Genomic DNA, 24,300 nt, shown 5'->3' on the forward strand with positions numbered 1-24,300 from the left:
TTTGGAAATACACCTGGTAGTAGTTTTCTAGACTAGGCACCCGAGCTATTTATGCAGACAATGCCCAAAATACCATCCGATACTCCTCATCTTGAACTATCATTTGCTAACTCTGTATCATTCTGTATTTCCTCTAGCCACTAATGAGAAACCATTGGTTACTCTTTACCGATGCACTTCTCCCATGGCACAGAGGCAAAGTTAACGTAGCACTTGGGATATATCAAAGGGTTTGTAAAGTCCAAGTCCTTTCCTGACGGGATGGTCGGGTCCGGGATGTCGGTGCACTTCTTGGGAAGGGGAAATGAGGTAAAGGGTGGACACTCATCGCGGTGCATCGTCGGGTACGGAAAGCAGTCAAAGTTATTGACCAGTGCTCCGTTCAGGTCGGGGAGGAACTTGCGCAGGGTAGCGAGCTCTTTACCCTCCAGGGGGTAGGGCGTTGTGGGGGCTATTCCTCCTCCAACTATATAGCCAAAGGCAAGACAGTACTGAGATATGGTCAGAGAACAGAGAAACGACTGGGCCGGGCGAGAGGTTATTGCTTACATCCTTGTAGAAATAGGCTCCATCCTTCTTGTTGCACTCCTCCTCGCCGATGCATTTTGATGCCAGTAGGCGGTAGCGATTTTTACCGCCTGCCTTCATGGCCGTGACAGTCGCAAACTCGATCTATTTTCCATCATTCCAGATTAGTAGTGTTCAGGGTGTCGGTATATGTCAGAACCATGGGGCTGGCTTACAAATCTCTCCTGCGTGTTCGAGACGTACAAGTTGACAGCTTCATCTTTCAGGTGATAGTTCAACCATTCACCCTTGGCAAAATGAATCCACACGTAGTCTTCGGGACTGATGTCATCCTCTGACCAGCCCTCCGGAAGCTCGCCGCCAAAGACGGTTTTGAGAGTCTCGTTGAGCTGCCCCATGACGGCAATGAACATGGTTCCGTAGGCCTTCTCCAGGTCATGGTTCAGATCCTCAGGCGAGATGCGCTTGACGGCGCCGTCAGCTGCCGAAGCTTGCGCAAAGATACCGGAGAAGACTGTCAGCGGGTTAGCAAACTTCCCCATCGTGCTGCCTGGGGAAATGTCGCTGATGTGTCCCGACATACCGGCCAGGGAGGTCAAGACACCAACAAACATGTTGAGGATGAGGGCATTCTTAGACTCTGGCGGCGTGCCGTAGGTATCGACGACCTCTTTGATACGAAGGGACAGGTTTGAGATGCCCTTGGTGACCATACCCGCCCACAGCTGGTCGATGGCGGCGTGGAGGTTCCCGATCTGAAGATGCACGTAGTATGACGGTGGCGGTATATAGTCTGAACAATTTAAGCCCCCGGGTCCGTCGCAGTGTCCCGAGAGTATTTCAACGCAGTCGAAATTGAGAGAATTCTGGTCCAAGGCTTTCTTGAAGAATTTGTCAGTCCACCTTTTGGCGCCACGCTCCCTCAGGAAGTTGAGCAGCCAAGTAGCAGCGCCGCTCTGGATCCATCGGCTTGTCAAAGCTTTGGTATCTTCCGTATCGAAGTCGAGACTGCAGATCTCTTCGGTAAGAGAGTCGGGCCAGTTCTTGTCGATCTCGTCCTCGTCGGGATCGTCCACCTCCTTCTTGCCGCCATAGCACATACCAGCAGACTTATGGCAACCCGTACCGCAATGGGCAGTGGACATGCCGCATTCGCCGTTGAGAGAACAGCAAGATCCAAACGTGGAGCCAATGCAGTTGGTGTTGCCGTGGTCGGGGCCACATTTTCCATCCTTGGAGATCTCACCCCAGTCACCTCCTCCTCCACCAGCTGTGCACTTCTCGTCACACTTGGAAGAAGCAGGCAGCTTGCTACCGCTGGTGAACTCGACAACGTTGGGGTTAACGTTGTATGTGCAGTCGGGGCATGCGTCGCCTCCATAGACGCAACGACCTCCTCCAGCAACAGCGACGACTTGACCGGCCGAGTTGAGGATCTCGACGGTCTGGGCTCCCGCATTGAGCTGAGTGTTGCCAGAGTTCAAGCCGGCCTTGAGGCCAGTGATGGTGTCCGTCTTACCTCCACTGTTCACCCTCATGGACCAGCCTGATGCTCCCTGGGGCAGTACGACGGCATATGCACCCTTGTCCGTGGCGGTCTCGTAGGATTCAGGCTTGTTCAGATATTGTTGCTCAATGCCAACATCCTTGGGAGTAGCACTGCACTTTGTGTCCGATAGGATACTCTTGTACCAAAACGCGCCGGTGACGGTGTCGCCGCCAAAGGGTCTCATGACTCCATCGCCCTTGAATGCTGCGATGAAGGAGCCAAGGACACGCTGCCAGCCCTTGTGTGGCAACTTCATGTAGTGGGCAGGTTCAGGATCAGTGTTCTGCTCTGGCCAGATGCTGCCGACGTAGTGAGACTCAGGGCCGTCGTTCCAAGTCAAAACGTTGACGTAGTAAATATCGTCTCGGTTTGCCAGGATGTTCTGCATGCGGGTAGGCAAGTTCAGATCGCCGGCTCGGTAGATGTTGGTGTCGTAGGCATCCTTGTACTGTAAGGGGCTGAGACCGATCATGTACTTCTTCTTGTACGTCTTCATACCTGCCATGAGCGGCTTATCAGGCCCGATATCTCCCGGGAAAGCGCCTCCCTTGCCCTTTCGAAGAGGCCAAGCAGACTCCCACGAGAAGAGGCCATCAACAACCTGTCCCCAATGCTCCCAAAAACCCGGATGAAACTCCCAGTATCCTGGGATGGCATCCAGGTTTGGAATCACAAACACTTGCTGAGCGAACTGGTCGCGCCAATCCTCCCAAGTCAAATTGTCGGTGCCTCCAGAAGAGAAGGTCGTGACCATGGGGAAACCATTGGCACCTCGGTCGTATGCAGGGTGCCCAAAGAAGTCGACAAACAGTGGCTTGTAATCAGGCATAGACTTCCGGTCTGGCGGGTCACCGGCGGCCCAAAGATCCATGCTAATGTGCAGGCCAAAATCTTGACTAGCCGCAAAGTCGAACATGTCGTTCATGGTCGCCCGCACAAAGAACCTGTCAGGCTTGCCGATGTTGAGCGAGAAACCATCGATACCGATGGCTTTGGCATCCTTGATGTCCTGTTGGCGATGCTGGGTGGTCGAGTCTCCAACCATGTAATGGGCGAAGACCTTCTTGCCCGTGGACGAGGGTGATGCGAGCGTGCCATCGGGGATCAACAAGAGTGCCCCGAGGAGCGTCTTGGTGAGGTACCCAAGCCCTCGACGTTGGCTGGGCATATTGCAAGAAGAGGTTAAATGGTATGTGATGTTGGACTCTCCTACTCGTGAAGTAATCGCCTTGCCTCACCTCCATTTTATACCTTTCATCTCAACACAGCAACCCACTCTTGAGAAAAGTCGATTCATCGTGTCTGCCCACAACACATCACACGAAGCATCCACAACGCAAGGGGGCCTGGGAGTTCATGCCTCGTTCTCTTAATTAAAGTTCAACGCCTTCCTTTTACGTTGTCATATCATTCGGGTCCAATCATTTTTAGAGCGTGCCTAGTTATGCAACGCTACTATCGAGCACGCCCACGGCAATATCTCCGACACTAAGGTGGCTATAGGCTAAAGTCGATTTGGTTTCGATAGGTCGACCAACCTAATCCAGACATATACGACGCTAAGTGAATCTGACCCCTGGTTGTGAAAGCGTTCCCACCAGCCGATGTAGCCGAAGGATTCCCCAGTGCCACGTTCCACCAGTAGCGAGAGGAAATCTGGACGGAGAATTAGGGGTCCATTCGGCCCGTCGGCTTGATCCGCGGATAGGGCCAATCCCAACTGCTGTGAGGTTAACTTATGGCATGCGGACGGAGTGCTCCGCAGGACCTGTGGAATTAGGTTGCCGTTTTAGGGAACCGAAGCCCTGTTGTGTGGCCCGCTTCTTCGGAAGAAGTCGAAATCAGCTCATTACTAACCCGGCAGGCACCAGCCCTGTAAGGATTCTCCAACGTTATCTTCACCACCATGGAACTCAATACGCTCCCAGCTAAGCGTCTCGGTGTAGTTCTCGAAAGTTTTCGTGACTGGCAAGATGGCATCTATACTAGAGTGAACAACGCGCAGATTTACAGTGCTCGTCTTATGTGTCCCCTGGAACAATGTCGCTAGAGAACACGCCTATCACAACCTTAAGTTGTTCATTCTGGCCTGCAGCCGACCTTTTCAAAGGCACATTTTGGCCGCTGATTACCCGAGACTTACAAACCGTCCCGACCCCAGAAAGACAACCTTTTCAGACATGTTGGTCGTAATAAGGTCCCTGCATACGTTAGAGTGACAGTTGCAGGCAACCAGACCGGTCCGCCACAAGCAAAAAGTAGACCAAAATTGCTGTATAGGGTAAGGCCGGTTAAAGACCTTCAATAGTGTAGCAATTTTGAGGGTAACTCAGCTGTCTACGGAGCCTATCGCTAACAGGTGACCGAGGAGTTATCGTTGTTGCGCACCTCCACAACGGCTGTCTAGCAGATGGATGGCCCTTTTGCCAGAGTTGATCCTTCAGTCGTAATCTTGGGTCTTTGGATTTTTTTACGTCCCTGCGAGAGTAAAGTTTGCTACAAAGCAGCAAAATCTTTCCAACTTCCCAGTGGTGTGTTGCTTCTTTGTGAACTCACTCAGCCTAGCAACTTCGTCGTGATTGACAACGACACGACATAAACACGTGGTCATTTATCTACGCGTAATATCAGTATTGGCCCGTGTTGTGGCGTGCCAGCCTGACCGCGTAACTACGTGATGAATCCTTCTGTAGCTGGTCGGTGGCATCGTAGACCTGGACGATGCTGGTTGTCTGGAGAATCTGGTCATAAAGGCCGGGATCCTTGAGATTGTTTTTGAAGTCCTGGATTGCGCTGACAAATGCATGCTGCACGGCATCAGATGAACGCGCTGTCATGATGCTGGTGAGGATGAATGAACAGGAACAAAGGTACCATCAGCGTCGTGTTTTTGAGCTTGGCCCACAGCCTGGTTTCAGTCAAGCCAGCGAGTCAACCTTGAAAACGCCTTGCAAGGGACAACACGGCAGAGCACATTGGGCGGTAATGGTAGGCTATGATTGGGCAACTGCAACAGGCCTGAAGGATGCTTGCCTCTATGACCAGGCGAAAGTGCAGAATGACGGGCGCAGCCACAGTTGAGGCCCTCACAATAATACACCAATCAAAATGCATCTCTGGTCACATTAGTTGTAAAAATATCACATCTTGCCTTTTTTTTCCGCCGTAGCTGCTGCCAGTAGCAACTCATGGGTCTTGGTATTTGTGAGACAACACAGCAGGCTCGGTCTGCAATGCAAGAGCCTGGTTTTTCCTTTCGAGGCGAATGCACAGCCCAAGTGATCTGCACTGCTAGTAGGGTATGCCCGGTAAGCGACTGATGTCGCCGAAGACTGTTCCGGGTGGTTGTTCCAAATGGCTGTTCCGACATGGGGGGACGCACGGGGAGTGTAGTCGAGTATTCTCAATGGAACCAGGGACTCAAATGGGAGACAACACTTATGCGTCTAACCAGGGTCAGAAAAACGCAGTAGTCACCCCGTCCCGTAACATTCCCGTTTATAGAAGACTGTTCCAGATGGCGGGGGCAATATCTTGCAAACCTCAAGCATCTGAATCTCATGATTCTTGACCACATCAACATCAACCATTTAGAGCGCAAAAATAATGACTTGATAGCCATCGTGAGATGCAAAAACATACAACAGCGGGTATTCGCTGGTCGTCACCGACCCAACTACTAATCCGCCCCTTGCCAGCTTGTCGCAAGTCTGCCTCGTAGTTGGTGAGAGTATAATTAATGTGGGCCTCTAATGCTCCGTGTTTTTTGAGGAGAATGTCAAAACTTGATGTCGTCACCGCTGAGAGCCAGGCCAGTATCATGATGAAATCGCTAGCCAGCAGTCTTCGCTTCTGAATAACGATGCGAAGATAAATTCGCGCTGCGATGACCAGAGCTGCCAGTACGATGAGCGTGTAGATGGTGCCCTGTTAGTGAATCTCAGTGCCCATCACAAACGCGTAGATCACCCCGGCAAAGACTCGAAAGAGAAACCTCGCCGGGCGATCCGGGGTGGCGTGGAGCACCTACCAGCACGGCAGCACCCGATGGTGCCGGAGCCATTTTGGACGAGTCGGAGATCAAGTCGACCAACAGGAACAAGACACCCCAGAAGAAAGACGCTCTACAGTTGGAGGACAGTGAAACCTTCAGCAAGAGACGGACATGGCGGGTTACCGAATCTCTGGGAAAAGGCACGTTAAGAGCATGTTGTTGGCACGGGTGGGCTCAAGGGCCCCCCTGGACATCAGGCAGATAACCAAGGAGGCATGGCTAGATATGCACGCCACTGGGAAGTAACCGAGCCATGCTGCCAATGGGGGGTACCCCGGCAATGTCGTTCTAAGCTTAATCATTATCGTTGCTAACGATATCGAGGTTGGCGCCACCGATGCGGCGACTCGTGCTGGAATGTCGGAATCCTGTGCGGGCAACCCTTGATTGCGGAAATAATGTCTGTCGACAAGATGGTCCAATGATGGGGAAGGGTATTAAAGCCTTTTCATGCAGGGGAACGGTCCGGTGCACGCCATGGTCAAAGTGGCTGCATCTTACATGGAACTATTCCCAGCTACGGCATCAGGTGGATTTGTTGGTTTTCTGTCAGCTTCTCCGTCAGGGAGTGGCCAGGTTATAGATTGTGCATGACTCAGTTTCCACAGCAATCACTCTTTAATTCCGACAGAGGCGGAGCACACGATGGATTCATAAAAATAACGTCTTGTCCAATCTTGTTCGGCTTGGCCGTTGGCTAAACGACCCAGACATAATTAACTGTTATCAGTGCTTGTGCACACAGACCCCCCTCTTCCTCAGCTTGGCTGCATTAGCCTTGCCTTCATCCGAGAGCGACTTGGCAGCGAAGCCTCCAATGGTGCGACGGGCAAGCTTTGTGCTGGTCTTGTCGTCATTGGGGAACTTGGCCTTGACTCCAAAGTCTTGTCCGTCAGCCACATAAAGAACCTCTCCACCGACCATGGTGAGCAGGACACGCTGTCGGCCAAGCTCTTCGTCAGGAACCTTGAAGAAGTTCTTTTCAAGAACGATGATATCCGCCAGCTTGCCGGTCTCAAGCGAGCCGATCTGCTTATCGGCCCGCAGGAAGCGGGCGCCGTTGATGGTGATTGAGTGAAGGGCAGACTTGCGAGAAATGCCCTCGCCTGCTGGGAAGACGCCCACAAAAGGTGGTCCTTGGCTGGCGGGCGAGTTGGGGTTTTCTGTGTCTCCCGATCGAGTCACGGCCACCTTGAGCGCAAGAAATTCGTCGAGGGGGTCAATCTGCGAATGTTAGAATGCGAAAACATCAAGAATTTGGCTAATACTCACTGGCCAGTCGCTTCCGTACACAAGAGGTCGTCCGCCCTTCTCGAATTGGGCCCAGGCCTGCAGGTTGTCAAGTCGGTCCTCGCCAATTGACTTGAACGTGTCGGGAATGTAGGAAGAGGCAAGCTGCGCCCATTGGTAGCTGACGATCGGATCAACACCAAGCTTGGCAAATCTTGGCCAATCCTTCTCGTGGGAGAGCTCGTCGTGAGCGAGACCCAGCTTGAAGCTCTTTCGCGGGTACTTCCTGCGGAACGACTCAGCCGCATTGAGACCAATTCGAACAGCAAGATCGCCGTCAACGTGCAATTGGGCGTCAATGCCTGCCAAGAACAGCAGCTCAAGGGTCTTGGTGAGAATCTCGGGCTTCCAATACGGGTCGTTTAGCGAATCCGGATCGGGTTCCCACTTATCGTCTGATCCGTTGACAGGGAGTAGGTATGGCTCGATGAGAGCAGCAGTGTTGGCGGGATAAGTAATTACACCGTCAATGAAGGCCTTGACAGCCTGCCACTTAGTGGTGGGCTTGGGTCCGATGGTGGTAGAGTCGTGGTATTCCTTGAAGAGGGCCACAACTTCTTTCACAAGAGCGGGTACATCGTCGAGGGTCTTCGGGGCCTCAATTCGCCAGTCAAAGTAGGCTCGCGATGTGAGGTTTCCCTCCCTCTTGAGGGCACTGAATACCGTGTGATGCTCCTTGGTTGCGGCGGCATCTTGGAAGGTGGTGATGCCGGCCTCACGCAAGAGCTTGAGAGCAGCACGGCCAGCTTCAAGATTCTCCTCCTCTGTGGCAGGAGGCGGTCCGACCAGGAGGTTGTATGCATCATCCTGAAGGACACCAGATGGCTCGTTGCTGCCAGGAAGGCGGACGATCTTGCCATTAGAGGGATCCTTCGTGCTGGCATCGATCTTGGAAAGTTCCAGCGCTCGTGAGTTGGCGATGACGGTGTGGTAGTCGCTGGAGCGGACTATGATGGGGCGCTTGGTGTTGAGCTTGTCGAGCTGAGCCTTGCCCACGGTGCCACTCTTATCAACGAGACCGGCATAGTCCATGTTGACAACTTCAAGCCAGTCGTCGTCGGTCTTGTCGGTCTCACCATCAAGGCATCCTTGAATGTGCTTGATGACATCCTCGATGGGCAGAGTCTGGTAGCTAAGGTCGCACTTAAGAAGGAAGAGACCGCCAGAAAGGAGATGCATGTGCGAATCAACCAGTCCAGGCATGGCCATGCGACCCTCAAGATCTACAACCTTGGTCCCCTTTCCAATGTAGTTCTTGATCTTGTTTTCAGCTCCGACATAAGTGATCTTGCCGCCATGGACAGCTAATGCCGATACCGGGGTATCACAAAAGCCCATGGTGTAGATGCTTCCATTTCGAAAAACGAGGTCGGCGGGTTGCGCAGCGGTTGAAGCTCCCGCAACAGGGCTCACGGCAGCCAATAAGGCGCCAACACAAAGAGAGACAAGACCGCGGGCCATGGCAGAGGGTGTACCAGCGATGGGCAAAAGAAAAGATGAGGCCTTGGAGAAACATCTCTGCCTTCTCGACGTGGGAAAAGCATCTATAAGTATCGATCGTGAACTGGTCCTTGCTCTCTGCAGCGGGGTTCAACCCACGGATGATCAGCAAGCTACAATAACCTTGTCTTTACGAACGCTCAAGAACTATTGGCAGAAAATGAGGCCAGAACCTCGAGCATTGCAGACCACTTGCAGGAGTTCGTGCCTGGCGGCTATATCGCCCGGATTAGGAGTAGCGTGGCGGATGAATATGCTTGTTATGCGCCCCTGGAAGCCTCGGCCGTTGCAGGGTTCTTTCCTCATCGGACCCCGGACTTTGACCGCTGGGGTTAAGGTTTCAGGAATTGCGTCCTTTTACCCAGAGGGAGCTAGGAGGACCCTCAGTCTCACGATATAGCAGCTCTTCTATCATGACCGCCTCTTTTGGGATGCTCGGGAGATGCCTGTGGCCATATGGTGATGAGACTTTTTGTGATAGGTATTCGGTGTCCGTTGCAAACCCGAGATGATGCTACCATGTTCGTCTCCATCTTTGCTGACAGATGATAGGCTCATCCTTCCATTCAGTGCCCGGACCCCCGAGTTCTCCGTACGGATACCTTGTAGCACCCAGGGGAGAGCATGCGTCGATGGTCTAGAACGATGAGGTCTTATTCAGCCAGTCATCACCTTTTTATCAGATAGAGAAGGCGTCAGACATAGTATCGATTTGAGTAATGGGTGGAATAGAACATGCCTCCGATGAATAAACCGTTCACATCAGACACCTCATGCCCCAGAAGAGGACCCAAATATCGCTACTTGAACACAATCCACCCCCGGAATTCTTTCAGATTGAGTTTGATCTTTGTGTTGATACCCTCGCTATCCACCCATGAAGGTTTTCCCCCACTGTTGAGCGGACATCCTCCTCGATTGGACTATCATCGTCCGAGTTTAGGTTATCAATCCACTCATGTTCGCGGATTGGTCTCTCCGCAATGAGAAACCCATCTTCGCCGCGAAGCCATGTAAAGATATTTCGGGTCACAGCTTCTGAGTTTTCGTCTTCCGAGTCGAGGTCTTCGTAATTGAGCCCCTCATAGTTGTCGATAATATCATCATGGTGATTTGCAATTTGACCATTCTTCAGGCGGAGGGTAGTTGACTAAACACGATCTGGACAGTACTGTTGTACCTCTTTTCCATCCTTGTAGGACCAGGTAAAGAATGCATACGCGAGACCATGGGCTATCCCACAAAGTGCGTGCTCGTGGACATCTATATTCGCGTCTTCGATTGCAGTGTAGCCGAATGGCGGGAAGGGGAAGAGCGGCGGCGTTGTGTAGTCGACACCATGCGAAAGAGACAAGAGACAACATTCGCCAGCACAAGAAATTTTGTCCTCACCAAGTGTCTCCAAGAGCGCCGGAGCTTGAATGAATGATGCGAATGTCCCTGTCCATGCAGCTGAACTGAGATCGACAGGCTACCGAGCTCCTCGAGCTTCTCGAAAGGAACGGTGATAGGCTCCGGTCAAGAAAGCGCCAAACCATAGAAACCCAAGTTCTGGGTCACGTTTCATCAGAACCCGCAAGAGTTGATGTGGATCCTTGATTGCATCCAGAAATGCAAACGAGCCCTGTAACCAGATCCCGCAGATATTGGTTGCCACGTCAGGTTCAAGGAAGGTACTGTCCAGGAGTCCCTTGAGGCCCCTTGGGTTGCAGCTGAGTGTCAAAAGCCGATCCAGTTGGCCGTGGCTCTCAATGGCAAGAGGAGATGTTGTAGGTTCTTTCTTTTTCCGCTGTGATTGCCCGGTGAGTTTGGGATGGCAAGTTCGATTTGTCTGTTGTCGTACTTGGCGAGTGGAATTAACAGGGCTGCTGTGAGAGCTGCTCGACTCTGGTTATGGATATTGTGAAGGTCGCAGTGATCAGACAAGTAACGAAGGGCCGTAATCGAAGAGGCTGCGGTATGCTTGAGGGCTGAGCTTGACGTCGTTGGGTTGTCTTTAATGACGAGACACTGTTCTGAAGCAAGTTTGACAGTCCAAGGGGAGTACAGAACTCCCTTGGCATTGCAAATTTTTGCATCCCAACCGTTTCCTTCTGTCAAGATGGAACTCCACAAGTTCACGGCGCTCTCATCGGCCTGACCAAGATTGATTGAGACAACGGGTTTGCCTTTTCCTGGCATCCCTGGGCCGTTGGAGGCATCTTGATTGGTTTGGGAAATGCATGCCCCTGGGATGAGTTCGGCCCATCGTGCTGAGAGGACGTAGGCCCAGGCCAGCATCAGTATCGGGACGTGATTGTCGTCTACGGTAAAGAAATCCGGTAGAATTTTCGTTGAACGGCGTGGATCTGAAGTGAAAACAACCCGAGTCTTTTCCTTCCAAGCCACTTGGAAATAGGTTTCATCTCTCAAAGAAGGGAGATGCAGGGCTTCCTCGCTAGCGAGCCATGTGGTTCGTCCCCTCGTAACGGCAACATTGCTAAAGGTGTCTATATGGAGATTCTCTGGGAAACAGTGGTGGTTTGGAAACTGCGTTTCCAGGCACGATAGGCAACTCATTGGTAGTGCTGAGTCTTGCGACGCCAACTCGAACAGCCTGGACCATGTCTTGTTGGCTCGCTCGAACATGGTTCGAGTAGCCTGCTCTCCAGGACGAATCGCATCCTCCATATTTCAGAATGTGATAATACAAATGGGCTAGCGAGGCAGCTCAGGGGGGCGGGAGATCGATGTGAGTGTTTAAAGATAAACAGAGCAATACACAGAGGTGCCTAGGTCAAGATGGCTACGGGTATTTCTCGGGTAACAGGAGAATACCTCACATCTGTCGAGTAGATGTTGTTGCAGCATTCCTTGACGCCAATGGTGGTCAATTTTACAGCCTGCTTAATCTATGATAATGTATATGGCCTCAATACTTAATGCCAAGGAAATCCAAAGACGCCCACATCGCCACCCAAAACCATGCAAGACTTGACGACTCCTATGCCAATACCTCGTGTACACCGCTCTTCCCAGCATGCAGCGCAATCTCGCCAGCGCTATCAAACAAAAAAACTTTTGTACATGGTCTATTTAGCCCCCAAAATCATCCAATGTCTCAGATATGCCCGCTTCAGGCGACAGCAGCAGGCTTGCTGGGCTCAGGCGCGGGAGCAGGCTTTTTAACTCCTCCGTATCTGTGGCCGTCACCACTAGGTAAAGCCGGATCATCTCCAATGGGTTCCGTAACCCATGACGGGGGAATTTGAGTAAGGTAGTCGTACCACCAATCACCCATCTTGTGATAACCGTCGGGCTTTGGATGGATGCAGTCGTATAGTTGATCCAGCGGGAAATCGGTAAAGTCAACAGCAAGGATACGTCTGCCCTGCAGTCTGCGTTCTTTGACAAGGCTGGGAATCATGCTGATGAAAGCCTCGTGGTTGACTGACTTGTGAGGGTCGCAGGTGGGCAGAATCATGGCCACGAGCATCACGGCGTCGGGGCATGCCAAGAACATTTGGTCGATCAGAGCACCTAGGCGATCTGCCATCCCTTGAGGGTCATTTCCTTCTGTTGAGTACCGGGCTCTGTCTTCCAGGTCGTTTGTCCCCGCGTGGAGAAGGATAAGGTTGGGGCGGTGCAGCAGAGAAGGGTCGACATGGTCCGCCATGAACTGGATCGTCTTTCCCGGCCAAGCAGCCTAGTTTACAGTTAGCCATCCATCTAATAGGGAATATGCATCAGTACTCACAAAGTTTCCGTTTTCCATAGTCCCGGCTGCTCTTGTACCGGCAAAGACAACAGTGTTTTCTAGCGAGAGTATCAGTACATTGGCGACGCAGCATGTAGAAGTCCCTGAATCTTACGCGTAAGGTGTTCCTTTAGCCTTCCTCGGTAACCATTTCCATCGCCGCCATCGCCCGCTTCATGGCGTCCATACGTAATGGAATCACCCACAGGGAGGATTCGGAGTTTGACACCATTCTGGATCAACTCGCCCGTCTTGGCTCCCTGATGCGTTAGGTATGTTGTAGGTCCGGAATCAGCGCGGCATGAACCCATTTCAGTGACCAGCGGGAGCTCTCCGTAGCCGTTGACCTTGTTGTTTTGGCTCATCATGTCAAAGATGATGCGATTGGCAATGACCTGGTGGAGGAGAATCTGAGGATGGAAAGCTCGAGCATATCTAGCAGTTGCATTTTAGTGGTTGTCACACAATAAGAGATGAACATAAATGTTACCCGTCAGGCAGAACGTTGGGAATCCGCCATCCCCCATCAGATGATTTTGAATCATCATCTCCTGTCGGAATGTTAAAATCACCCAAAGCAGTGCCGTTCGCGTTCTGGTCAAAGGTGAACTTGGCATCCGGGCCCATGGCAAGAGCAATATGGGCAAAGACATTCTGGGAGCCAGAAAATGTCTTATTTCTGGGGCGGTCCTCGGATCGGTCAAAGGGTGTCTTGTCTGCTTGATCTGCAGTGTTGAGCTCGTAAAACATGAGGCCAAACCTGTGACAAAGTTAGCATTTTCGGCAGACGTCATCAAACCGTGCAAATAATACCTCGTGCTTTTCTTTGATGTTCTCTCATCAACTCCAGCTTCGCAGTATCGTCCTCCGAGGTCTCCCACTATCGAGTCATAATCAACAAACTGGACGCTTGAACCAGCTCTCTCCACGGCTGTTGCCTGTGGGGGAAATGTGTCAGATACAGTTCCAAGAGGCGCAGTCAGGCAAGTCCTACCAGCTTCTCGTTAATCAGATCCACGAGGTCATTGATCTTTTTCCGCAGGTCAACTGTGAGATGCTCCGTGTTTCTTGCATAGTCGTGAGATTCCTATGCATATTAGATATGACATTCAGCCCGTTGGTTTCTTCAAGGCCGCAACTAACCTCAGTCCATGTCGACCAGGAAACCTTGTTGCACGACTCAGTCATGGTTGTCGAGAAAAACTTGGCGTATCTATCAAACATTTAGCCGGAAGTTGTGGAACAAGAAAGTAGCCCATTTGTTACCCAGTATAGTAGATAGTACCACTGCCAGTTATGTTAACAACTGCAATGAAACCAAGGTAGAAAAGGACACCTACTCGTTTGCCAGCTTACGCTTGGCCTCAGTCAAGACATTATCAACCTTGTGGCCAAAGTTGTCACTCTCGACGAGCTCCCGGGAAATTTCCAGCTGTTCATCACAGCTTCGCGTCAACTCCTCGATTTGGAACTCGGTCAGGTGTGGATAGTCTTTGAGGAGCCCAGGAATGGAATTTCCCAGTTTATCAAATGCCTTTTCCGATGAGTCGAAAGAAGCCCACTGATAGATGCAATGGTTCAAAACGTTGACAAATTCGGCATCATTGGCACCTAGCATTGCGTCAGATTTTACTTTTCTGGAACTCAACTCTCAAGCTTACCAGCAGAGACCAAGATGACCTGTTGACCCTTGTCGATATGAGGAAGCTGCTGCTGCGTGACATCTTCTAGGGTGGCCCCAGAACATGATTGGAACTGGAATCTTCTCTTAGACTTGTCGCCAAGCCTGCCGTCCTGGTTGACTAGACTAGGATATGCATTATCGTGTCGACCACAGCTCCAGTCTAAGATCATGTCAGATGCTTGTTTGTTTGAGAAGAACACATAAAACCTACCGCTCTGTGGATCGGATCCTTGACCTGCATCTCCAAGCCGAATTCCAGCGCCAATTCCCGCCGAGTATGAGTCTCCGATGGCAGCAAGTTTCGTGATGTATGAAAGGTCACTGGCGTCCGACGAGTCAATGTCATCAAACTGATTTCCATCTCTGGGGACCAGCATTGACCCCAGGCTCGGAAACGGCGGGAAAGCAGTTGCCTGTTGGATGAGCGCGGTGATGGCCAGGCAATGCCATACTAGGCGACTCATCTTGAAAGGCCAAACGAGAGACGTAGGCAAAGGGAAAAATGGGCGAAGTGAGTGTGATGAATGCATTGGGGCCAACCAAGGCGTGGAGCCAGTGGCTGGAGCTAAGCTGAAGGTGGCGGCCTGAGGCACCCACCCCTGTCCAGCAAATGTCCGTCCATAGATGAGCCAGGAGGTAAGCAGGCTCTAGAAGGACGGATATTGTCGTTGTTAGTACGCCACAGCGGAGGATCAACTAATTAAAAGAGCTGAGTAAAGCCACGGTAAGTTGGTCGAGACCCCTATTTCCCATGAAGCAATGCGCTGGCCTTTTCTCGATATTTCTCTAGCCTTGGTGAATCCCCTCTATTGGATTAGCGCCAATACAGTACACGGCAAGTTCAAATAATGCCAGAGAAAAGATGTCACCTTGGGCGCCCAGAGCCTTGGAGACAGGGGAATCGGCCGCGTTCCAGGGGCTAGGGATGCCGTGACAGCCGTGGCACTCCGCGCCAAGTCGCGATTGTGTATTTTTAACCTTTGATTATCGCCAATCTGCTGTTGGTCCATGAGTTTGCTCTGCGGTGGGGAATGACCTGAGTGAGACTAGCTCAGGGGTCTGGCCGCACTGTTTGCTCTGGCTCAGAGGCCTGGACTTTTTAACGCGAGGCCTCTGGCGCGTCAAAGTGCGCTTGTGCTAGGACGAATCAGTCCTGTGGCTTTTGATAGAGGCTTCAACGGCGGCTTCTAACTGGCCCCTTGACCCCTGCTAGATTGCCAAGTGGCACACCTTCAGGGGCCTTGTTCGGGCTAATCCGTAAACAAAAACCAGGCAATAGCCGAGACAACTGAGATGCGACCGGAGATCCATCTGACAATCTGACACCTCAAGGATTAAACGGTTCTTTCGCCGTGGTCGCGCTCTGGATGGAAGCCCGTGATTCCGGTACGAGACTCAACTCATTCACAATCACAGCATGCCATCATGTTCCAGTCTTACTAATACCCATACAGACCTCTAGCTCAGGGCCTCCCCGCCTCTTCACAATGATCATCGCAGCCTCGCGAGCCTTGGCCTTGCTGGTCTCTGTCGTGCTCTGCGCGTTGGTCGACGATGTGCTAGGGGCCGGCAAAGGCTCAAAGAAGCCATATGTGCTCCCAGAAACGGAGCCGCGGGTTTCGGGCAACCTACAGGTCAAGGTCGACTGGCCGCTGGTGGCGAACAAATGGCCCAACAAGTCTCCGAGTGTATCCTCGCTCTCTCACTATTGGGTGACCACCAGCCACATCAAGTCGATTCCCAAACCTCTCTCCGACGGTCAACTACTACAGCTGGCCATGGATGCCTATGGCGAAATAACCGATGCCATCAAGGCTTACGGCGCCAGCCAGGACGCGAGGCCTTCCGCCATGACTGCACTGGCCTTTGACGATGAAGTCATATTGGCTTCTTCGCAAAAAGGGTACGGATCTTATTCGTACGACCTTGAGCATACGCCTGTCTATTCAGCATTGAAACTCTGCCAACTTGCCAAGGTAACATCGCAAAATGCGGGCGGGCTGGGTGGCAATCAAGCCATGTGCGGCCAGGTCATGGCTCTTCAACTGTACCACCGCCAATATCCCGGCAGACAAGATTTCAAAGGAAGAAACGCCAGGATTGTCACCGTATCTTCTCAGGAATCAACCGAGGGGGGTAAGAACGGCAACAAGATCGGACAAGTCAAGTGGGTTGACACTTGTCCTCAGCCAGCGACTCAGGGCGGTCCAATGGTACGTTTTCCGGAAACACCGAGAGTTAAACGATTCACATCTAACACAAAATAGGCCGATTGGGGTTGTGATAAGGTGCTGGGTCAGCAACGCGTTAGAAAGATCCCGAGCCCGGAGACAAGGGGCAGGAAGTACGTGGCTCAACCCTATGATATTAAAGGGGCGACAAAAGGACAGGTTCAGCTATGTCAGTAGAGAATAGAAATTTTGCGTTGATATCATATTATTTGGCAAAGAACCGATTCCGAGGTCCATAATGGGAGATAAAATTGTTCATGATTCAAATTACCAGTACCTACCTAGTCAGGCAAGTTAACTCCGAGTCTCCTTATACTCTCTTTAGATCTTTTGGAAGCTACTTTTTGATTATATGATTATATATTTGCTTGTTCTGATTGACTTTGGTGTTCGAATTTGCCTTGCTCGAAAACGATACCTCAAGCCCTGGCAGCTGCCTACCCTGAAGCCAAACCGATCATGCCCAGGTGACTGGGTTTCAAACACATTGAGCAAAGCCCTGAGTGTTTCATGCTGAATGAGACTTTGCAACTGCGGTAATATTGTTGATACACATTTTTTTACTCCCGGGCAAGAAAATACGGCCTTACTATACGAAAACTGGAATTATCGAGTGTGGCACATGACTACCCTCACCGACAAATTACATATAAGTGGACGCTCTTCTGTTTCTCCCCGCCAGAGATAATACAGCTGTTATATCACCCTACCTAATTAACAAAGCTCTCTTCCATCCACTTAAGAATTGTGGCCTAGTCCGTCTTAGTGGTGATGTGTCGACATAGGCTTTTCATACCGATGCCCAGTGATCGCAAACGCCCTCCAAATCGGAGGCAATTCCGTAGGTTATCAAGGGACAATAATGCTGTGCACTTTTTGACTTTCAGCCAAGCCTCGGTTAACGGAAGAAATAAGGTTGTGGCAACTGTTGGTTGGTTGTGGTCCATGGACACCCCTGAGCCGAGATTACAAACAGCTTCCGAGTTACTGATCCCTTCACCAACACAGTTGCTGTGAAGAGTTGAGGAGGCAACAAGCGGAATCATTACGGAAGGTCCGGCATAGTGTCAGCAATGAGGTGCAACATCTCGGGCGACGTCTGGAAATGTTCGCTCAATATTTATATTTAAAAAACCCACAACTATAGACAAAGAAGTCCAAGTTATAGTCAATGAACCCCACGGGCTTCTCATTGGGCTCATGATAAATTCACCTTGAAGCGGTGGGGTTTATATTTAAGCGTGAATGGAAACACCATGTCATACGAGGTTGTTGGTTGTCCACACACGCTCGGGCATTTCCTCTTTCATTCGCCACGTGAAGCGAGGGTCGGCCAGGGGGTCTGGGTTAAGAACCGAGTAAAACCCGAGGCATTGACAAAAGGGAATCTTTTTTCACTCTCCTGAATGTTACGAGCATAGCTACAACTCTACTCACGGCAACCCCAAGATCTGTCGACTACAGAGGCCGAGCTATATATTAGCCTATTAGCCTATTATATGCACGCAAAACTCTTTCCCTGCCGCACGTCAAGTAAAATCGCTCACTATGTCTGACGAACCTGACCATTCGCTGTCCGAATTCTGGCTACGCCTGGACATGGCCCTCGCCGAGAATGACACGTCTCCGTCTGGGCATGCCAGAGAAGAAGGTGTCAAACGAGGGAATATTCCCCTCCCCATTATCAAGAAAGTCTTTTATAATCGAAATCCCCTTAAAGGGATTGGGCTTTGGAGTTCGGATCTCCCGATAGAGCCTCAAATGGTTGCCGCTTTTTTATCCTTCGCCAGAGGGGGACATCTCCCTGAGGGCCGCCAAACGATTCTGCCACTGGTCACGAAGGAGGAGTTGGCCAACATGACCAAACCTTATTCTCAGTGGGCGCCTGCTGAGTATCATCATCTCGGGCAGGCCGCGATCACTTCTATCGCTAGCCGGCTTAACCTCACCAAGGACGACGAAAAACTTCCACCTATCGCTACTGAACTCTATACCATGAAGAAGAGGTTATGGGAGGGCATTCCACCCTTGTCAGAGAGACGCTGGAAGGAACTGGATCTTGACAATATGTGGAATTTTCCAATGGCTTGTCGTTACATCGTGGCCGTCATCGACGTCTTCCAATACCTGAACGAAGGCTGGATGAAAAAGGCTATGCGGACTGTCTACAATCGGATTTGGGACGACCTGCACGACTGCGAGGAAGCCGTCAACGCCTGTCGAAGATTGGCGGCCGACGGCGGCGATTTCAAGGAGATATCGTTGACCACCCTCTGGTATCAGCATACCAAATCTCACTTTGACTCCATGTGTGAGATGGCCCATGGATGGGTCACTGAGCACATCGAACGTCTTCGGCAACCAGTGCTAGACCAGCTCGCCTCCCACAACCCAACACATGAAAGTGACGTTGACGAGGTACAGTGGGATCTGACCAACAAGATTTACGACCTTCTCGTTAACGGCGCCCATGCTGATTACACGATATCCCTACCAATGGAAGGATACAAAGGTAGCAATATACCGCTTCAGAGACCACTGGGCTCGGAACCACCGGGAGGCTTCCGTGAAAAGCCCATTTCCTTTTCCCTCCACCTTTTGAAACGAAAATCCGACTACATTGGGCGTTGGTGGTATCTTAGACGGAAAGAAGAATACAAGACCTATGAAAGACTAGGAATGAGTCCAATCGAGCTGGAGAGCAATGACCCCGCGCGTCTCTTAATCCGGTGCCACAGCCAGCTCGACGCACAGGCTCAATCCCGAAGAGAACTGCGTGGAGAACCTCAAGAACTAGAGCTCGACCCTTGGTTGGATCTGACAAAGACATACTTGGGGTATGGCAATCGGAGATGTGGTTTCGTCGCGTATCGGCTGTGCCATAGCCACACTTCTGAGGCATGGAACGATTTCAAGGCTAAGTTTGAGTCGGACATCTCCGATTGGGGCAGAGATGTGAAGGTTATCGACGATGTCCGTGCTGCCTGCAAGATTCACTGGCTGGATGGCCAAGAGCTTGAAATTCCTGACGGGGATATTGAGGCTGCCAAGAAGTAAGTTGACCTTCATCAAGAGCCCGATTTCTGGCAATCTCACATCTAACTTTAGGCACTTCCACAAACACATCAACTCAGAGGATGCTCGCGGTGCCCACAAGAGGGCGTTTCTGGTCATCGACGAAGACGTCATGAAATCGTACCTCGACCCTGTCAAGGGCGGTGAAAAATTCGTCCTAGCAGTAGACCCAGATTTTGATCCCAAAACAAAACCTGAAAATCGAAGGCGTCCTAACTACGAGGGAAATGTGAGAGTGCTTGGAAGTGTCCTGTGGGATGACGTAGGGGCGCTGCTCATCACACAGAGTACCCCCCTTGACGACATCTGGCCGCTTGCTATGAACCGCCCTTATGGAATCTATGCAGGCTCAAGGGTGACACCTGTTCTGAATTTTTCATCGTATGAGGAATTGCTGGGATTTCAAATACGTTGCGCTATCCTCCCGGGGCTGGTGCCATCTGTGAAGCTGGGCCTCTGGCTGACGGCACGTTATCGACGAAGACGTTGAAACTACCCGTGTTTACTGACTGGAAGCTACTTCATGAATGAGAGTTTTATGAAATAACTATATATTTATTTTTATTGCGGGAGTGAATCCAATGCCATTTGGATTTTACTTAACCTTGATCGCTCTAAAGCGTGTGACATGAGAAGTTCAACATTTGCCAGGGGTCGGAGTAATTATATAAGAACGCCGAACTTTGGAACCAACGAGCTTGAGCAGGTTGGAGTGTCGGGTCATCGAGAACCCGAGAATAGATGCAGCAAGAGGGTGTAAGTGTTCCACTGAATTTTTGCGAAAATAGACATCTTTAATTCACTTGGACAGTGTGATTAAAGCCCAGCTTTTCATCATTATTCGTTATGTCTGCATCCCCGGCCGTCCCGCTAACGACTGGTTCTCTCTGTCTCCAGGATGGTTGCCCAATTCTGTGGATAACATGGATGCAGAAAGGTTACCCATGTTATCGCCCAAGGTGAAATATGGTCCGCTCAGTGTATGCACCACAATTGAAGACTCTTGATAATATATTCTTCACGCGATGTGCTTTCTTTGCCTTGTTCCTCTCAACATCTCAGGCCCAACGCTATCACTCCAATTCCCTGGACGTATCGGTCATTTCTACACCCAGACAAACGCCACAACCTCACGCCAGCCTAAAATAATGACGAGACACCGCTTGTTGTGCTGATGACTCTACTTTGCTGTTTCAAAGTTCGATCTTCTGGCTCAGTTAACCCATCAAGGGCCGGACTTCAACTATAATAAAGAATACTAATGCGATCATGTCCAAAGGATGCTTTGTCCATACCGCATTTCTTTATCTAGTGCTCGATGCTATTACACTGAGAAAGGAACAAGATGCTCATTTACTAGCAGCTAGGCAACTAATTCATGTGTCAAGGTAAGCGTAGTCATCAGGCATATCAGTCAATCACAATACATGCCCCCTGATATTAGTCGCCCAGTGGTTGAGGCGCATTAAGTGCCTCCTTCAAGCCACAACAACTTTCAGCTTCTCGAGCTTGCCCAATTAAAGCCGGCCACTTGCCCAGAATCCTCTCTCTTCCGGCCTGGGTCTTGGCGGCAGATTTGAGAAATGCGGTCTTGCGGTGGGGGGTAAAATAAAGATATTCTCTGGTTGGTTACTTGTTAAACTCAGGCTCCGGAAGTGCGAGGGACCTGAGCATGATCTGATAAATTGTTGCAAGTCGGTAGACTCAGACAAAACCCTTGAGCATCTGTGCCATTTCCGTTGGACGTATCTATTCTAGAGTGGCTAATCTTTAGTAATATTCGAACAGGCAACTAAATTATGAGCGTTGCGTGAAGTTTACGGCGTAGTTTACATCGCACCTGTGGAATTTTGCTCTCGCCAAAGCCTCAGGTATCCATGCAGACAGACCCTGCATTGCTAAGCGCCGATACAGATCGACAAAGCACCGTAGGTCCTGAGCCATAAAGGTGGGAGACCAGGCTGGCGCCCTTGGCGTGATACCTTCACTCCCCTGTTTCACCCTCTTTCCCGGGCCCAATCGCCCTCTTTTCCTCTCAAGCCTGCCTATCATGGCGGAAGCACTGGGCTTGGTCTCCAGCTGCCTCACCATCATTGAGTTGTCGGCCAAGATCGTCGGGTGGTGTGTCGAGTATTCGGCCTCCGTCAAAAATGCCGCGGCGGATATCCAACGCCTGCAAAGGCAGGTTGAGGCGCTGCAGGTAATAGTTCAGGGCCACCGGAATCTCCTCAAGGGACGCAATGGCGCCAAACTCTCCGTGTCAAACAACGTATGCCAGGCTGTTGATGCCTGCTGTGGACATCTTTTCCAGGCTCACGAGAAGCTGAAGCCAAGAAAAAGACATTCAGCCAGGAACCTGCTGGGAATTCGAGCCCTTACATGGCCGTTCAGCAGTTCAGAAGTGGTCAAACTGATTAGCGATATCCAATCCTGGATGGACATCATGGATGCAGGTCTGCAAATTGATCAGTGGTATATTGCGCCCCCGATACTCTTATGCACACCACAGAGCCACTCTAATGTCTTTCCAGCGCCATCATTCTCGATACCAATAACCAGATGGCCCTTTCCAAGCTCCCCACAGCCTCAGGCGCATCTTACAACTCGCACCAGAATGAACACGCTCCAAGATGCCACCCTGAAACCAGGCTCGACCTTCTCTCCCAAATACGCCAATGGGCTCAAGATCCTCAGACAAAACCACTGTACTGGCTGAATGGCATGGCAGGGACCGGGAAATCGACCATTTCGCGGACCTTGGCCGCGTATTTTGGTTCTATAGGAAGCCTCGGTGCCAGCTTTTTCTTCAAAAGAGGCGAGCATGATCGCTCAGCTTCTACACTACTATTCTCGACCATCGCATATTAACTTGCGTATGCGTATCCCGCCGCCTTGCCACATATCATCCGAGTCCTTGAAGCTGAGCCATCCATCTCGCAAAAGCCTCTCAAGGAGCAGTTTCAAAAGCTTGTTGTGGAGCCCCTGTCTCGGATCCAAGCACAATCACAGAGCCTCATTCTCATCATCGATTCCTTGGATGAGTGTGGCTCGGACCAGGATATCAGGATCATCATATCCGCCTTTACACAGGCGAACAGCCTGAACTCGGCTAGACTCAAGGTTCTCGTCACCAGCAGGCCAGAGCTGCCCATCCGACTCGGGTTCTCGGGTCACGAGGGTGTCTACGAATCATTGATCCTGCATGAGGTTCCTCCGCTTCACGTGGAAACCGATCTTTTTATATATCTGATGCATGAAGTCAAGCTCATCCGGGATTCGTTCAACCGCACTGTGCCTATGCACCGACACCTGTTACTGGATTGGCCCAACCCCCTCCATATTGCGATTCTCGCCCGAAGTGCCTCTCCGCTGTTCATCATTGCGGCCACAATGATGCGTGTCATCGGGGATCGTGCCTTGGGCAGCCCAGATGACCAACTAGCAAAGGTCTTGCATGATCTCACTGTCCGTAACGACATCGGTGGCAATATCAGCGCCACGTACCAGTCTGCACTGAACCCGCTCACTGCTCACCGCTCCAGCCGAGACAAAGATCACGTCCTGCAGCAATTCCGTGCCATTATAGGGCCCCTGATTCTTCTACAGACGCCGCTCTCTATAGGATGCCTCGGGCGCCTGCTAGACATTCCCCACAACCTTATTGACCAGACGCTCGACTCACTGCCTTCCGTGCTAAGCGTCCCTAACACACCTGACGGCGTTGTGCGGCTCTTTCACTTGTCCTTTCGCGACTTCCTGCTGAACGCTGAGAATCCGGGTAGCGCCGATTTCCAGATAAATGAGGCTGACACCCACAAAGAACTGGCATTCCAGTGTCTAGATGTGCTGACGACACGGAATCCCCTGCAGAAGAATATCTGCAATTTCCAGTGGCCTGGGATCTCCTGTTGCGGCATCAGCACCGAATTCAAAACGAATTGTCTGCCAGAGGAGGTTCAGCATGCGTGCCTCTACTGGGTCCATCATCTTAGGAACAGCCAGGCTCGAATCCGTGACGGTGACAGAATTCACCAGTTCCTCAGGATACATGTCCTCCACTGGCTGGAGGCTCTCAGTATTCTCGGCCAAGTTTCTGACACAATTGCTCAGATCTCCATGCTGCAAAGCCTGGCGCAGGTATGTTCAAACTGCAAGCGTAGTAACCCTGATCAGCGCTCATTTATAGCAGTTCGAATCGGCATCAGAAGTGCTCTCTTTTCTGGAAGGTGCAAGGCGCTTCGTCTTGGCTCACAAACACATTGCCTCCCAGGTGCCATTGCAGCTCTATTCTCCGGCGCTTATCTTCAGTCCGGTGAATAGCGTCATCCGTCAAACTTTTACAGAGGATATGTCTCCATATATCACTCTCTTTCCCAAGGTGGACCAAGATTGGTCTGCTGCTTTGATGGCGCTTGAGGGCCACCGAGCCATGGTCTTTGATGCGGTCTTCTCCCCTGACTCACGGCTTCTAGCGTCTGCATCGGATGATGCAACGGTGCGCATCTGGGAGGCCGACACGGGGGAGCATCTTCAAACGCTCGAAGGACACGGCAGCAGCGTTTACTCGGTTGCCTTCTCTCACGATTCCAAGTTCCTAGCATCTGGTTCAAAAGATTGTACCGTCAGGTTTTGGTCAGTACAGACCGGCGATCA

At 51.2% G+C, this 24,300-nt stretch overlaps 6 protein-coding genes across 6 annotated transcripts; 3 read left to right on the top strand and 3 right to left on the bottom strand.

Annotated features, from left to right (window-relative positions):
• Window positions 1-158: 158 nt before the first annotated feature.
• On the bottom strand, window positions 159-3,245 carry LRP88_03502 (uncharacterized protein; the record flags this gene model as incomplete). Its single annotated transcript, XM_083240121.1, has 3 exons — window positions 159-491; window positions 550-672; window positions 744-3,245. 3 exons carry the CDS (start codon window positions 3,243-3,245, stop codon window positions 159-161), a joined length of 2,958 nt encoding a protein of 985 aa, XP_083105251.1.
• Window positions 3,246-6,857: 3,612 nt separating this feature from the next.
• On the bottom strand, window positions 6,858-8,882 carry LRP88_03503 (amidohydrolase family-domain-containing protein; the record flags this gene model as incomplete). The annotated part of the gene is made up of 2 exons (XM_083240122.1): window positions 6,858-7,355; window positions 7,404-8,882. 2 exons carry the CDS (start codon window positions 8,880-8,882, stop codon window positions 6,858-6,860), a joined length of 1,977 nt encoding a protein of 658 aa, XP_083105252.1.
• A 3,154-nt stretch (window positions 8,883-12,036) lies between these two features.
• On the bottom strand, window positions 12,037-14,805 carry LRP88_03504 (uncharacterized protein; the record flags this gene model as incomplete). Its single annotated transcript, XM_083240123.1, has 11 exons — window positions 12,037-12,606; window positions 12,658-12,716; window positions 12,773-13,092; window positions 13,148-13,417; window positions 13,471-13,595; window positions 13,652-13,744; window positions 13,801-13,870; window positions 13,924-13,944; window positions 13,998-14,268; window positions 14,319-14,501; window positions 14,553-14,805. The coding sequence occupies 11 exons, from the start codon at window positions 14,803-14,805 to the stop codon at window positions 12,037-12,039; spliced, it is 2,235 nt and encodes a 744-aa protein (XP_083105253.1).
• A 1,023-nt stretch (window positions 14,806-15,828) lies between these two features.
• Window positions 15,829-16,749, top strand: LRP88_03505 (uncharacterized protein; the record flags this gene model as incomplete). Its single annotated transcript, XM_083240124.1, has 2 exons — window positions 15,829-16,554; window positions 16,609-16,749. 2 exons carry the CDS (start codon window positions 15,829-15,831, stop codon window positions 16,747-16,749), a joined length of 867 nt encoding a protein of 288 aa, XP_083105254.1.
• Window positions 16,750-18,333: 1,584 nt separating this feature from the next.
• Window positions 18,334-19,863, top strand: LRP88_03506 (uncharacterized protein; the record flags this gene model as incomplete). Its single annotated transcript, XM_083240125.1, has 4 exons — window positions 18,334-19,409; window positions 19,458-19,625; window positions 19,681-19,801; window positions 19,855-19,863. The coding sequence occupies 4 exons, from the start codon at window positions 18,334-18,336 to the stop codon at window positions 19,861-19,863; spliced, it is 1,374 nt and encodes a 457-aa protein (XP_083105255.1).
• Window positions 19,864-22,539: 2,676 nt separating this feature from the next.
• Window positions 22,540-23,967, top strand: LRP88_03507 (uncharacterized protein; the record flags this gene model as incomplete). The annotated part of the gene is made up of 1 exon (XM_083240126.1): window positions 22,540-23,967. The coding sequence occupies one exon, from the start codon at window positions 22,540-22,542 to the stop codon at window positions 23,965-23,967; it is 1,428 nt and encodes a 475-aa protein (XP_083105256.1).
• Window positions 23,968-24,300: the final 333 nt, after the last annotated feature.

Source organism: Fusarium phalaenopsidis (genome assembly GCF_050370095.1).
Source record: "Fusarium phalaenopsidis strain FUZ10S chromosome Unknown contig_32286, whole genome shotgun sequence".
Classification (NCBI taxonomy): domain Eukaryota; kingdom Fungi; phylum Ascomycota; class Sordariomycetes; order Hypocreales; family Nectriaceae; genus Fusarium; species Fusarium phalaenopsidis.